General features: G+C 37.3%; 1 protein-coding gene across 1 annotated transcript in view; it reads left to right on the top strand.

Annotated features, from left to right (window-relative positions):
• nxn (nucleoredoxin) overlaps positions 1 to 16,388 on the top strand; it is an 81,482-nt gene extending 65,094 nt beyond the window's left edge. The window contains exons 3-8 of the mRNA XM_067451095.1: positions 1,535 to 1,668; positions 5,296 to 5,396; positions 6,511 to 6,617; positions 9,179 to 9,358; positions 9,517 to 9,641; positions 15,034 to 16,388. Of these exons, the coding sequence (XP_067307196.1) occupies positions 1,535 to 1,668; positions 5,296 to 5,396; positions 6,511 to 6,617; positions 9,179 to 9,358; positions 9,517 to 9,641; positions 15,034 to 15,216 (830 nt within the window). The 3' untranslated portion in view covers positions 15,217 to 16,388. The remainder of the gene's footprint in view (positions 1 to 1,534; positions 1,669 to 5,295; positions 5,397 to 6,510; positions 6,618 to 9,178; positions 9,359 to 9,516; positions 9,642 to 15,033) is intronic.
• Positions 16,389 to 16,483: the final 95 nt, after the last annotated feature.

The following is a 16,483-nucleotide window of genomic DNA, read 5'->3' as shown; positions in this document are numbered from 1 at the left end:
TCACAATTCACTGAAAAACATCCCTACTGGTGAACTGTCAACTTGAGACCCAATGCAAATGAATCACTGACTCACTGAATGAAATGAATCACTGACTCACTGAGTTTTGCTTCGTGAGGTTGGGCAGAACTGACAGAATGGCAGTTTCTCTCCGTTTTCCTCCTCCGTTTTAGCCTGGCTCAGCCCTCCTACGTACGTCCGCTCAATTTTCATTTTCCTTCAGTACTCCGTCTGGGTTCGCGGTATATTCGCTGGTTTTCTCTGGTCCAATCAGCGTACAAAGGGAGGGGCTGAGAACGATGATGTTGATGTTGTGCGCTAGTTTGCGCATGCCGTGCATCACGACCAAACGTTAGCGATTGGTTATGGCAGATCCAGATTGGCTCTGGGCAGATCCAATAGTTTTAAACTTGAGCAGAGTACCCGTCTTCAAGGAAGTTGACGCTTGTCAATGAAGAGTGGCCAGACTCTCATACAAATGAAATGTACGAGAGTCTATAGGACAAGGCTACCGTTTAGCATTAAAATGTTTTTACATTTTTACATGAGTAATTTTAACAAGAGCTGTGTTGAGATGCCCTTATCTGTGGGACTGAACTGAATAATGCTTAAAATAAAGCTTATTAAGAAAGTAAAGAAAGTTTATTAAGAATGTGAATCTAGAAGGATATTAAGATATATTACTATAAGATATAACTTTAAGAGTTACAAGCATGCAGACTTTTGAAAAACAGTACAAATGGCACTGAGACAGGTATGTTCTATGCAATTGAGGTGATAAAAAAATAAGATACATTTCCAGTTACAGCTGTATCCAAATTGACCCACATTGGTTTTCAACCACTGAAATGTACCAGTTTACACATGTAGCCACATTTATATTTCCAGATGGTTATACTGAACCATCGAGGGATTTTAAAATGGAGATACCAAACGTCTGTTAAGAATCAGAATCTAAAAGGATATTATTAAGAGATCTGTAATACTCCTTGAGTTACAGGCATTCAAACAAAGACCACAAGAACTGCTTTTTTCCCATTTTTGAACTGTTACCATTGGCATATAATGCAACTAAGATTGCTAAAGTCAACAGATTTTTCTAACAGACCTACCAATCTCTGTGTAAAAAAATAAAATAATGATTTCTAATGTAATTTTTACCCCTGTAATTTGGCTCCAAATCTCAGGTAAAAAAATTATAATTTTGACCCCCTCCTCTACAAAATTACTCAGTACATGTGTGATATCTAATATTTTGGCTTTCGTCATTATTTATGTTTGTCTTTCTACAGAAAAGAATATTTAAGGGGTGTTTGATTGCCCCTTTTCACAAGATGTAAAATAAGTGTCCCCAGAGTGTGTATGTGAAGTTTTAGCTCATAATTATTTCCATGTGCTATCAGGATCCAGAGGAGAGGCTTGTGTGTATTATAAATATATGAATGACATATGCATGTGCTGTGCTGGCAGTGAAAGGAGGATTGTGTGACAGTAATCAGAGTCCTGCTCTTCTCTGCTCCCACCCGTCCTGCAGGCCTGGAGTTCCCCTGGGGGCCGAAGCCCTTTGCGGAGGTGGTGGCTGGGCCCTTGCTCAGGAACAACCGACAGACGGCAGACAGCAGTGCCCTGGAGGGCTCCTACGTGGGGGTTTACTTCTCTGCACACTGGGTGAGCGCTTTGTGTTAGTGTTTCTAACCTAGCCATACAGTGAGATAAAATTGCAGTTGTTTCAACTGCATACATTTGGATCTCCTTTTAACCTAGCTGTACTTTGGAGACAAACTTGCATTCTCATTTTAACTTCATGTACCAAAATAACTAAAGCTCATATAAAAAGTTATAAAAATAGACGTAAAAAAAAAAAAAAAAAATGGTAAAAATGACTTTGCTAAATGACACAATTACTAAAACTTTAACTAAAATGAAAATGAGGATGGAATATAAAAATATTGGTCAAAAAACTATTATATCTCAATGATACTAAACTGGTTAGTAATTTAATAGAAATCACAGTAACATGACCAAAAAATGACTCACGGTTCAGTGAGGGAGTCAGTAATAGCTCTGAACGATTCGCTGAGCGAGATGATTCAAACATCTAATAACCTGCGTGAAAGTTTAAGGGTGTTTCGTGAATCTTTTTAATTCAGTCTTTTAAAACAACCTTTTCATAAGTCATTTTTCATGAACCAGATATCAAAGCTGAGTGGTGTTACTCTTCCCCTTGGTTTTCCCATCATGTCAAACCTTTTCCACAGACACCCTGTTATTCACCACCATAAAAGTCACTCCGTACACTCAGGCCAGTATGTGACGCGCTCATTCACGTTCACGGTGGAACGGTTTCTTGAATGACAGCATTTCTTGGCGCTTCGGCGAGCACGGGCACTGCTAGTGCCAGGCCGCAGTAGCGGGATCTTGTTTTTCCAGTCCCCCCTTTTCAAAACCCAGACAAATTGTGAAGATGAGCCACAAAACCAAGCTATATATTTCAGTTTATTATTCCAGCACGGCATTCCTTGCTCCTAACCAACATAAAGTGAACCTCTATTAAAGTGACTTTTATAAGACTAAGTGTGCCTGGACATATTGTTGCCGTTGATTATACCAATGCCACTTTTTTTCTACATTTAGAAAAATGACCTCAGATGGCCTCAAGGAAAGAGGAAGAGTGTGTAGCTTTGTGATTCTGTATCTGTAAAGAAACACACACAGACGGAAACAAAGAAGAGAATATTTTACTTGTATTTTTACCTCTGAATAATCAGTTCCTCTTATTTTTCAACAATAATAATCTAATAAATATTAATAATATTATTGTCAATTGCATATTTTAATATTTTATTTATATGGGAAAATAAAAGATGCTGGAGCTGAAACATAATATTGAAGCGTTCATTTATGCAGAATGTGCTTCAAATAATACATTTCCAGTTTGACTAATTTGTTTATTTTAATAGGAGTGATTTTTATTTATTTATTATTTTTTCTCTCTCTTTCTCCCCAAGTCTGATTGGTTGGTTCATGAATACGAATACAAATGCCACATTCAGCATACATCAACATCAGCACTATCTTGGAAAGGTCAACATTTTCAGTTGTAACCTTCGATTGACCCTTACGATTGAACATTGTAAATTCTTTATTACAGTTTGTGGTGTGTGTTGCTGGTAAATTCCATTTAGTGGAATTCTGTTAAATGTACACTACCATTCAAAAGTTTAGGTCTGTAAGATATTTTTAATACTTTTTTTCCCAGTAGGATGCATTAATTTGATCAAAAATTACATTTATAATGTTACAAAAAAGTATCTTCTTGTCTAATTCATGCTGATTATTGGACATTTTTTTGATGAAAAAAATGAGAAAAAATTTGATGAAAAAAAAAATGTGTTGGTTTTTGTTGGTTTAACTTAAAAAAGGAAGTAACCTGGTTGCCTTAATTTTGAGTTCATTGAAATTAAAAATTTGAGTTGATACAATGAAGGAAATTTGTTTAATAAATAGAAACTCAAAATATTTTTGTATCTGAACCACATAAAAAATGTGATAAATCATGAAAGTAGCACTATTTGGCATGTTTCACTGCATCATCAGAAATAACACACACACAATTACCCAATATGCTCACATAATCTTTTAATAATATTTTAATAAAGGTTGCCGAATCTCAAAAAATGTTCATTGTATTAACTCAATTTTAATTTCAATGAACTCAAAATTTTAAGGCAACCAGGTAACTTTTTTTCTAAATAATTTTATACAGTGTAGAGAAATCTGTTCAATGGGTTTAAATATGGTAAATGAGTACTACACACACGCTTGAAGCATTAGTGTGTGTTCACACTTGCCATGTTTGGTTCGATTAAAGCAAACCCTGGTGCGATTGCTCCGTTAGCCTAGAAATCTAGACGCACCCTAGCGGCAGCAAATCTAATGCGAGTGTCGTCTAGCAACTTTCAATACACTTCTGAGCTGTAAACACAAAACTCGGCGGAGCTTAACATAATGACGGCAGGGTTACGCTTGCGTGCTTCTAGTAAACAGAAACACAGAAACTGCCGAACGGCGGTCTTTTGAATCAGCTTTGACCGCGACTCTGGAAGACTTGGAGTTAAGCTTTTCTCTGAGAAAAGAACAAAGAACGGCACTGAAGTCATTCTTAAAAAGGGAAGATGTGTTCTGAGTTTTGCCGACCGGATACGGCGAAAGTTTAATCTGGCAACAAGCTCTCCTTCACCTTCGTTGCTCTGATTGGTTGTAGCGCTATCCTATCGCGTGCAGGGGGAGTTTGAAAGACAACCGTTTATCCCGCCCCTCGGATTGAGCCCTGTCAATGGTGAGTTTCCAGACCAAACATCTTGATGTGGGTCTGGCTTGTCAGGCTAGCGGTTCATTTGAATAAGGGCGAACGCTTCCAATCTAAACCCTTGTGTGCAAACAAAACGACATGACAAAACCAAAAACAGAAAGATACGACCCTAAAAAGGACAATGCTCGAGCATACCTGCCTTTTCTCTTCATAGGCGCAGTGTTGGCCATCACAGTTCGGTACAGGCATCAGAACCGCGTCTCCTCACAGCAGATCTTCGCTTGTGTGTGTGACGGGATTCCTCTCTTACACATTTTATAAGCTCTTTACAAGTTCTCGGCTGGTCAAAAAAAAGCATCATATGTAGACTACGCACAGACACAAGTGCATTTATTCCAGCACACGGCATTGATTTGGATAACTAACCAACCGAACCACAAGTGTGAACACACCCCTAATCCTGCCTAAATATTTGATAAAGAAATGTAGAAGGGCCGGAGGATATTTAAAACTTTGTGAATGACAGGCGTTTGAGTTCTGCATGAAACTGCTGAGCTTTCGTTCAGTGTGGGCCTGGTCTGGAGAGGGTCTGGAGAGCTCTTGAAGAGAGCTGAGTGAACACGTCAGGCTGTATGTAGCACTCTTGTGAAAAGAGAAAAACATGCAGCACAAAATACCTCCAAGCCATAAAAAAAAGGATGAGTTTAAAGGCTCTTCCAGGCCCTATTCACATTTGTTTTTTGTTTTTTTCTTAAAGGAGTGCTGAACTGCAGGGAGAGTAATATTAAGTGCTCTGGGCGCTCGCTAGGCCACTAAGTGCTGTTTATTATCAGAAACCCTGTAGGAGATCTTGTCATAACTTATGTATGTGTTTGTGTGTGTTTATGTGTGTGTGTGTGTGTGTGTGTGTGTGTGTGTGTGTGTGTGTGTGTGTGTGTGTGTGTGTGTGTGTGTGTGTGTGTGTGTGTGTGTTCTTCCTGCAGTGTCCTCCTTGTCGCAGTCTAACACGAGTGTTGGTGGAATCATACCGGAAAGTGAAAGAATCAGGACACAAATTTGAGATTGTGTTTGTCAGTGCTGATAGGTAGGAAACAAACATTTTAAAAATACTTTTTTTTTTTTTTAATTCTAGTTTTTTACTATAAATTATATTAGTAGCATAACAATTTCAGTGGATTCATTTTGTCATAATTGTTTTTATAATTTTTTTGTTTAGTTTTTCTAAATCCTAAATTTAGACATTTCCAGGTTTAAATGTATTTTAAATCTCTGATTTTCAGTGTGGGCTCTGACTTTTTTTTAAATATATGTTTGCACCGATAATTCCGATTCTGGCCAATAATTATTTCCATCTCATACCAATAACCTATAAATAGCCGATATTAAATATACTATTTTATCTAAAAAAAAAAAATGTTTTTTTAAATGAAACACTAAAAACAATCATTCTCAATGCTTCAAGTGAATTTAGGCATCACGACATTATGTACAGTATGAAAAATGGATATTAATTTTGATATTTGCTAAAGTTTACATTAAACAGTGTTATTACATGATTATTTAAGACTTAAAGATTAACTTTAAGTGAGCATTAGATGATGGCAAAGGTAATCTAAATGTAAAACTTAGAAAATTATAGTGCTGCCAAACAATTAATCGCATCCAAAATAAAAGATTGTGTATAATTATGTTTACATAAATACACACATGCATGTATATTGTGTATTTATATACAGCTATATTTATATATAAAATATATATAATATAATTGATATAAATACACACACACACACACACACACACAAACATACATACATAGACAGTACAATATATACATTCAAATATTTCCAAAATATATACATCCCTGTATGTGTATTCAAATATACATAATAATTATACACCGTACGCACACACATATTATGTAAACACAAACTTATTTTGGATGTGATTTATGTGATTTATCCTTTGACAGCCCTAGAAAAATAATGAGTGAATTTAAATATCCAATATTGGCCTACAGTACAACATCAACTGATGGCAATAAATTATAAATCTCGAATATCAGCCGATAACTCGTATGGTACTGATAAATGGTGGATTCCTAACTTCGTACATAAATATCAGCCGTATATGCCTTTGATTATTTGAAATGTGGGGAACATTTTAAACATGCGATAAAGCTGTGTCTTATGATGCAGGTCGGAAGAATCGTTTACACAGTACTTCAGCGAGATGCCGTGGTTGGCAGTGCCGTACACAGACGAGGCCAGACGGTCACGACTGAACAGACTCTATGGAATCCAAGGTACGTCTGTGGAATTTGGTTAGCTTTTGCTCAGGTGGAAATGCATTTGTTTGATAGAACAGCATGTGGTTGGATGTCACGTTGGCCGTCGCTGGATATAGCTGACCCTGCCAGGAACTGCAAACTGAGCTGTAGGACCTCAGGAATGTGGGCGGATAATCAAGTTTACTTTACCATTACTGTTCCCCACCGCTCCCTTTCAGTTTAACTCACTCTGTTTAACACTTCTGAAAACAAGGTTTTTGAAGGGCTAGCTCAACCAAAAATTATAATTCTGTCATTTATGTATTCACCCTCATGTCGTTCCAAACCGGCATGATTTTATTTCTTCTAAAGAGCACGAAAGAAGATATTTTAAAGAATGTTTTAACTGGTTTTGCCTATGTAATTAAAGTCAATGGGGTCCAAAACAACACTTGGAACCCATTGACTTTCATTGTATGGCCACCCCCCCAAAAAAACACGATACATTTTTCTAAATAGATTTGGAACAACATGAGGGTAAGTAAATAATGGCAAAATTTTAATTAATTGAAAAACATGTGTGCCCAAACTAATAGAACGTTAACAATTTTATAACATTTTGAAAAATGTGGGGAAAAAATGTAAGCAAGTATAAATACAGTCACATATCTAACATTTTATAGTAAGTTTAACACAATAGCTACACATTTACCAATGTGTGAGTGTGTTTTTGTTTTTTGGGGTGAATATCCTTAAATGTAAGTCTGTAATTCTGTTGTAATTGCCAGTATTGAAAAAAATAACAAATTATGTTAGTTTTCTGCCCCCAAAAAACTCTTCATACATGGACCAGGTATCATACAACCCCTTTAACAGTCCAAAAACTCTCTCTCTGCGTTCTGCTCTTCTCCATTGGGAGTGGATGCATTGAGAGAGAAAGAACTGGCTTCTGGCCTATCCGGTCTGGAATGTGTGGAATTCATCTTGGATGAGTTGATACTGACTCCCCCATCCCTCCACCTCCAGCCTGAATTCGGTGTGCGAGTCTGATAAGGCCACTAATACTGCAGGCAGATTTCTATCTCAAAGAGGGCTTGAGAGAGTCCGGCCGTACAGAGAGATCAGTGTGACCACAGGCCGTCTGACTTTGTCTTTGTGAAAGAACGTGTGCTGGGTGTTGGAGACCTTTATGTGGCCTAAAGCTACTGTTCTCAAACACTAGCCATTAAACATGGTAAGATATGTCTAAGACAATACAAAGTAATACAATTAAAGACGAATTGTCCTTTAACTTTGTTGACATTTTGTCAAATTAAGTATTTTTGTTCGTTTTACTCTTATAAACAAAATATAGTTTGTCGACAAAAGCACAAAAAATTATGTAAAAACTAATATATAAATCAAACACAGTAACATATCGCTAATACTTTACAATAAGTTTAACACAAAAGTTAACAAACAATTTCTTTAGAATAGATTCTAAATCTTAAGGGGTAAATAACACAGTTTCTGCCAATCTCATGTTAATCTTGAGTACCTACAGAGTAGGTCATATCTCCGATTAGTCTTTAATTTTATTATATTTATAAAAGACGGATACACTGTACTGATTCTTTCCGAAAACAGCCGAACTCATAAAAAATCCCTTTTTTATATTGTAATTTATTTCATTAGATTATCTCTGTATGCTTGAATCCTATAATGACCAGTGAGAAGTCACATCAAGCATTTACTCACGTTATGGTCATCACTGAACATGAGATGCTACTGTGACAAAATCACAGCAAATCAGACCATATTTAATGTTTAAAGGTGCACTATATAGTATTTTTGCAGTAAAATATCCAAAAACCACTAGGCCGGTGTTATATATTTTGTTCAGTTGAGTACCTACAATATCCCAGATGTTTCCAACTATTTGTAAATTGTGAGAAAATTGCTATTTTAACTAAGGACAGGGACGTTTCAGCATAGCGTTTGAGGAAGTCGCCTGTCAATCTCGTCATATCTGTGCTACCCTCGGTTTCGGGTTTTATTTGGCCGGAGCGCTTTACTCTTAGCAGTGTGAACAAGTGAACGCACTGAGTAACGCCATAACATCATTTTCAACACACTTAAATGTAACTAATATGACAAACAGAGCTGCAATACCTCATAATCATAACCGGAAGAGCGGAAATACTGCAGACGCCCGGCGACTGTGTCCCGTCCCGTCATAATAAAAGTCCCAGTGTTCGCGAGGCAGGTATTTGTTTAACAATCGCTCCAGCGGCCGTGCTCAGCTCGACGACACTCGGCCCTGCTCTGCTTTAGACTACAGTAATGTTAATAACCACATGCATGATCGTGATTTCTGCCCGAGTCCTATTTTCCACCGGCTGTGATGAGAAGACCACATCTCCCAAGATGCTGCGCTCACACTTGGCGTCATCAAACTACACCTTTGTTTTGAATAGGCGCCCTCCAGTGGAAGGAAAGTTGCATAGTGCAGCTTTAATATATAGCAATGTAAAAAAAAAATATTTTCACACTTGTCTTGGTTGGCTAGAACAAAAACAGATTTAGATGAATAAATGTTATTAATTTACTTTCTCCAGGTATCCCCACACTGATTTTTCTGGACACAGAGGGTCACATGATCACGCGACAGGGGCGGGTGGAGATCCTCAATGACCCCGACTGTCGGCTCTTCCCGTGGCACCCGCGGCCCGTGCTGGAGCTCAGCGAATCCAACGCCGTGCAGCTGCATGAAGGGCCCTGTCTCGTGCTGTTCGTAGGTCAGCGGATTCTTCTCTTCTTTCGAGATCATTGCAGAGGAGCACTCAAAGCCTATTGGCTCTTCAACTCCCTTTTCTAACTACTATGCTCATTCATCTTTCTACCACATCATGCCTTTTTCTCTCTCTCATCTTGCTGTTTTTAACCTCTCGTTTAGATGCTGAGGAAGAGGGAGAGCTGGAGCCGGCCAAGGAGCTCATCCAGCCAATCGCAGAGAAGATCATGGCCAAGTACAAAGCCAAGGAGGAGGAGACGCCACTGCTCTTTTTTGTAGCTGGAGAGGTAAGTTTGTCAATATGTGTGTAATTGAACAATTAAAGGACTAGTTCTGTCAAAAAATTAAAAAATATTTATGCAATCATTTCAAATTGACTCGATCCACTTTGAGTAACAGCTCACTGGAGGGGAAGATTATTATTGAATAATGATTCAAATTTTGGTTCATTTATCTCAAAAAGCAGCACATGACTTCATGAGTTCCTTTAAGGGTTTATCCTTTTTTTTCTTCTCTGCCACAACAATCTGAATGTGTGCTTGCATTTACACACAAGTGTGCCGTGCCATCTGTTTCTGTATATTTGTGTAAAACAATCCTTCGGGAGGGCGGCATGCAATCACCAACATGTACATGCAGTAAATAAAAGGAGCTGCAGTTGAATGGCAAGCACATGTAGCACAAGCCTCAAACGCAGAGGGTGCCAAAACAGCTGTGCCCTTCTTTCTCTCCCTCGCTCACTCGCTTTTCTTTTCCATCTCCCTGATCACCTTTTCGTCTTTCAAGCCTGCATGCCGAGAGGGAGGAAAGCCAACCTTTTCATAACTCTCATCTCCTGTTTTCTCTTTGTGACCGTTGCGGAAGTCATGTGACGGTGGCCGTCATTAATAGACGATTAGGCACCCATTTCTTTCCTTTTTTCCCCTTCTCACTTTAACCCTCTTGACACGTTCATTCTTTCTTTGTGTGAGGCACGCCCAGATATGGCAGATCTTCAGGATGGCTTTGCTATGCCATGGTTTGAGTTTCAGGCATTCCCCGCACATGTTCTGTACCTGTGCATGTCTAACCCAGCGCTACACTACACGTTTGCCAACATCTGACATTATAAACCCTCAGTGTCTTGCGTTGTCTACGTCCTTTGTTTTTTTTTGTTTTTTTTTATTTTTATTTTTTGCTTTACATTTTTTTCTCTACCGTGTTGTGGTGTTTGGTTTTGCTTAGTTTTTTTTTTGTTGAATTTATCATGTTGGTTTTTTTGTTTTTATTTATTTTCATTTTTTGCTTAACTGTGTTGATTTTTTTTGAGTTTTTTTGCGTTATTTTGTTTCTTTGCTTTGAGTTGTTTTATTTTTGTATTTTTAATAGATAATCCATAATATGTAAACATATTTTTCCGAGTTATGATAATGCACAGGCAATTGAATTTCGAAATTTTTATCTTGCATTCTCATGTTAACACATCTTGTGACAACGTCTTGTGGCGATAATTTTGTCTATATTAATGTTTATTCTGGCTAAATAACTTGCCCCATAGACTTCCATTATAAGTGAATTACTGAAAATGATGTTAATGTTTGTTCTTTCTAACTGCAAGCCAATATTATTTCCTGTGGTAATTGACAGCAAGCCACTTATGTTGATAATTTAACCAGTACTGAAGACAGAATATATGACCATTATATGTAGAATGTTTTCAACAGGTCTTTATTTATTAATTTATTCATCTATTGCATAACTCAACACATTATTTCACTGCAAATCAGTATCAAGGATTAACTTCATGTGTACAGGCCAGCGCTGTCAAATGAGAGCAGATAGTGTGAGTGGGGAAACAAAGGAAAATGAGATAGTGTAAGAAACTCTGTAGACTGTTAAGGGCCAGGGCAGCTGTAGGATATGAGTATAGAAGACAGAAGTGTGTGTTCAGAGGTTGAACACCCTGTTATCCACACACCTTAACACTTCATGTTTCATTGAGCAGCTATTTCAAAGAAAGCACGTGGAATTTCTTCACAAGTAAACTGTTGAAGGTGGGGTTCAAAACATATTTATTATAGGTAACACTATTATTTTGTGTGTGTGCGTGCGTGCGCGTGTACCTACTTAAACATATTTTGGGAACAAATTTGAACCCAGAAGTGAGCAAACCAAAAATCTCCCTTTTGGGACATCCTCAGTTATACAACTATGTATAGTAATTTACTGTCTTCTTTTTTTTAAAACAATGTAAAAATGCAGAAAGTTTTCTATAATGGGGTAGGTGTGGGTTAGGGTTAGGTTATAAAATATATATATTTTTTATATATACAGATAATTATAGAAGCTCTTTCAATTTAGATAAGTAAACGTGCGTGTTTGGGGTCAGTAAGATTTAAAATAAATTATTATTATTTAGCAAGGATGCATTAAATTGAGCAAAAGTGATAGTAAAGACATTTATAATGTCACAAAGGAAAAAAAGTATTAAAAATGCTGTATTTCTTTACTTTTTAATACTGAAAAAAATGCATGACCGTATCCACATAAATATTAAGCAGCACAAATGTTTTCACAACACTGATGATAATAATATTATTATTAATAATAATAATAATAAATGTTTCTTGAGCAACAAATTAGATTGATTTCTAAAGAATCATGTAACACTAAAGACTGGCGTAATGATACTTAAAATTAAGTGTTGCTGTCAGGATTTTATTTATTTTTTTAAATATCACTGCATTTATTTGATCAAAAATACAGTAAAATCAGTCTTGGTGAGCATAAGAGACATCTTTTAAAGACATTAAAAACACTTAAACAGGGTTTGTCAGCTGGTGTCTTTATAAACCTGTAGACAGTTTTTTTTTTTTTGTGCTAATCAATCATATACTGTACCTCAGAAGCTGTCGATAGAGCTTAATACGCATCTAACTGAGTATACAGTATTCCTTTAATCACCCACAAAATAGTCGATCAAAGCCTGGCAGCGGGAGATGCATTCTTGCACCGATGGCTTTTATTTATTTCCACTGTGTGATTATTTGAACCCAATGTCTGGTGCAGAGCACCGCTAGAACACTCTTGGGTTCAGATCAGAGCTCTCTCAGATAACCAATCAGCACAGGACCTTCGTAGTGAGCTGGCCAATCAGACAGCCTTATCTCTGCTTTCACGAGCAGATGGCTAATGCTTATGGAATGCTACAGGCCCACAATAGGCAGAATAAACTTCACGTTGTAGGGCCGGTGCAATTTGGTAAACACACTGGCCCTTATCACGCTAGCAGCTGGAGGCAGCCACAGGCTGACCCTTTGTCTCCGCACGGTGAGCTCAGCGCTGGAGGCGGCGAGGGACTATGTGTGTGTGCGGAAGGGCCGCCAGGGTTGAAGAACAGTTTACACTAGGTTAGCTGCTCCACAAAAGAAGATGCATGGCTTTCCATTGAGAGGTAGACAGCCTGAAAGATGTAATCTTTTCATATCTAAAAGCCTGGAAGGGTTACACTGACAGACTCCATTTCTCACTGTATTTGCTTCTGCTGATGGACGGCTTTCGCTGATCTTTATCGCTTCACAATTTTACAAGGGCGCATTGAGCGCAAATCCCAGAAACAAGCTGTTTGCGTTGTAATATGTCACATTTTGACAGTCATTGTCTCTCCTGGTGCAGCAATTTAATCCATTGCAGATTGTTGTGGGCTCAGATCAGACAGTGGAATCCATCTGGAATGTGGAAAAGGAAATGATTATGTGAAAAATCACCAGTGATCCACTTTTCCTGTTTCATAAAACAGGAAATGGACATTCTGCAATTAAATGATTGGCTGATTCACCACCCTTTATATTGCATATGTGTTGCGGATTTGGAGTATTTTTTTGAAGTAGTAACTATAATGTTCAAGGGTCAAGTTTTCCTCACTGTAACAATACTACCATTCGATCTCATAGTAGTTTTGTTTGAAGATGAGGTCACAAACTTATACCAAACCATACGAGTCCTTTTTAGGTAAGAAAAAGAGCACAGCAAGTCTTTTACAGGCCCGAGATCTGATTGCGGTTTTATCCATGTGCTGCTGTGGAATAACTCGGTTTCACTGCGAACCAGTTAGAGATGGAATAAACGAGCTGAGATCTCATCGAAACTCTTGTAGTGCCCTCTTGTGGTCAAAAAAGGCAACTCAAATATTGCATTATTATAATGTCTTGAAACTGTGGTTCTCATTTGAAAGACTTTTAGAAGGATAAGTATAATAGTGTGTTAGGCTAGATGGCCTATTGCGTTATTCTGGTGGAGAAAGTGGGCACTTTTAATCCTGTAAATCATGATATCATAAAAAGTCAGTCAAATTTTTATTTTATATATATATATATATATATATATATATATATATATATATATATATATATATATATATATATATATAATATATAATATATAATTTTTTTTATTATTTTTTTTTATTTTTTTTATTTTTTTTATGGAACCGTTTATTGAAACATTAGGCAAAATATAAAAGAGAATCTAAAAAAGGTTGCATATCTGTTTATGTTAAGTATTATATTTGATCGAGGAGGGAAAACAACCACAAATGCAATTTGATGCAGTTACTGATATTTCTAAAGCCAAAAAGTAAGATGAAATTCTGATAGCTTGTAATGTAAATAAGTGATATTTACTTAAATACATAGGCCTATAAATATCCCCCTATATCACTCTATATAAATGCTTAGTTTTTTAATCAACGCTCTGTAATTTTTATTGTAGGGGACAAAACATAAAATACAATGCAATACAATGAAGATTAAGATGGAAAAATGTTCATTCCTCAAAAGCCTGATCATCATATTTTATGCTTCCATTTCAACATGCTTTTTCTATAAAATAATGGTGTATGAATAATTAAGTAAATTAAGTGGACTTTGCTTCAATCCAGTAAATGTCTTGAAATAGAATGAAAAAATATAAAATATATTCTTACATTGTTTATAGAAATCAGTAATTAATTAAACAGAAAAACAGACACGTGATCAACGATCGGAGAGGGATGTTTTATCAACATGCTGTATATGAGCAAAATTTCTTGCAAAACCATCATTTTTTATGTTCAATTCATGATCCATCTATAGATGTTATGTTTGTTTCTTGTTGGTATATTTCAGTGAGCAGCATTTGGTATTAAGGTCAAACCACATCTTGAAGAAAGGCATTCAGAAAATAAAAATCACTCTGCCGCTGCCTTTGTTCCCCCACAAACACACATTTAGGAGCCCCTGACTGGAATAATGGGAATGTTTTCCACACACACACAGTGTGATTCATCTCTCTGACGTTTCCTGGGGTTGTAGTGCCTCAGAAACAACAAGGTGGGTTATGCGATGTTTTTGTACTCCCTCCTGGTCCCCCCCTGCTGTAGCAGAGACCTCCTCTCCGCGGGGAGTGAGAGGAGCTCTCAACTCTGCTCAGGAGGGAGTAGAAAGAAAACTCCCCCGTGTGTGCTGTCATACTGGTTTAAAGAGAGAGAGAGCGAGAGAGAGAGCTTTATGCTGGCCTTGATGCAGTTTCCTAGTGTCTCCTGGATGGTTGTTTCTCATATACTTGCAGTTCATTTCTTCACTTTTTTTTAGTCACAGACACAATGTAGTCATTTTGCTTTTCACAGACAATGATATTTCTATCATTTTCATCTCCCGACAGGACGATATGAGCGATTCCCTGCGGGACTACACCAATCTGCCTGAGGCCGCGCCTCTTCTCACCATCCTGGACATGTCTGCTCGTGCCAAATACGTTAAAGACGTGGAGGAGATCACACCGGCTGTGGTAGAACAGTTTGTTAGTGACTTTCTAGCTGAGAAGCTCAAACCAGAGCCCATTTGAAGTCCTGGACTGCACTAAACTCCCCTGCACCGTTACCCGAACCTCCATCTGACCCTTGACCTCCAGGCGTGCTCTCCCTTCTCTTCCTGTCTGTTCTTCGAACAGAATCGTACTTTGTATTGACATTTTTTCTTTTAATACGTGCCCCTCCATCGTGAAGCGGCCGCCTCCTCCTGTGGTGCCTTGCATTTACTACAGCGCTGATGGTAAAATGCAGATTTTTACGTTGATTGTCTTTTGCCGTCACATTTAGAGATAAGATTTAACCCTGCAGCTGCAAGTCAACACAACTTTGTTCCGATTTGCTCTTATCGAGATTTTTAGCAAGTATTTCCTTCTATCCTTGGATATTGTTTCAAGAATCAAGAGTTTAGAATAAATATAGCTTGGTAGATGTATTATTATCATTTTTCCACAGACACTGCACATTATCCATGGCCATATGTTCGGTACGGCTGTGATTCTCTTCTTATGGGTGCTGATAAATATGCATACATGAACAAGCTGATGTTAATATCCTTGTATAGAAGGCACTATCTTTTCTTTTTGTAGCTGCCGCTGTTTACTTTTAATGCAGTTGTCTATAGTTGATTCTTATAAGGACTTTGCCCACCTTGTTGATATTTGATGTTGTTGAATGACTGATCTGTTCCCATCTCAAACATGACATTTAAGTGGATTTTCTGTGAAGGTCCCCTGTATTAAAGTGGTCAGTGTTTTTTGAAGGCACAATAAACAGCATCTAATTGCAAGCTCGAAATGTAGCCAATTAAAGCACACAGTCTGTCTGTCCATAGTTGTGTTTTCAATGACGTTGTAGCATTACAACTCGCTGTTCTTTTTATACATATTACTCTACTACTCTTTTACTACCGTTTCATGTAAACTTAACTCCCTTGAATCATTATATAGCTATCTGTGTGATTTAGATAAATTTACTTTGTTCATTGATCCACATCAATACTTGATTTTTATATTGTTATTGACCGTCAAGGTAACGCCATTACCCTTTATTTATTTTTTGTCAGGAATTAAAACGGTTTTAAAAGTTGAGAGTTAGAAAGATGACGTGATCTTAGACCTTTATACAGTGTGTGGCATTGTAAAGTCTGTAACTGCAAGTCAATCCCTCACAGCCTCTTCATCTTCATTAAATTCAATATGGCGTCTAACCTGCCTAAGGTCTATTATTATTGGTTGGTACTGGATATTTACTCATTTAGCAGACTAAAATTGCATTCAAACTATAATTTTTTTCAGTTCATAC

This window comes from Pseudorasbora parva, chromosome 8, assembly GCF_024679245.1.
Source record: "Pseudorasbora parva isolate DD20220531a chromosome 8, ASM2467924v1, whole genome shotgun sequence".
Lineage (NCBI taxonomy): Eukaryota > Metazoa > Chordata > Actinopteri > Cypriniformes > Gobionidae > Pseudorasbora > Pseudorasbora parva.
The sequence above is the reverse complement of the archived record's forward strand: the minus strand, read 5'-3'. Positions and strand labels throughout refer to the sequence as shown.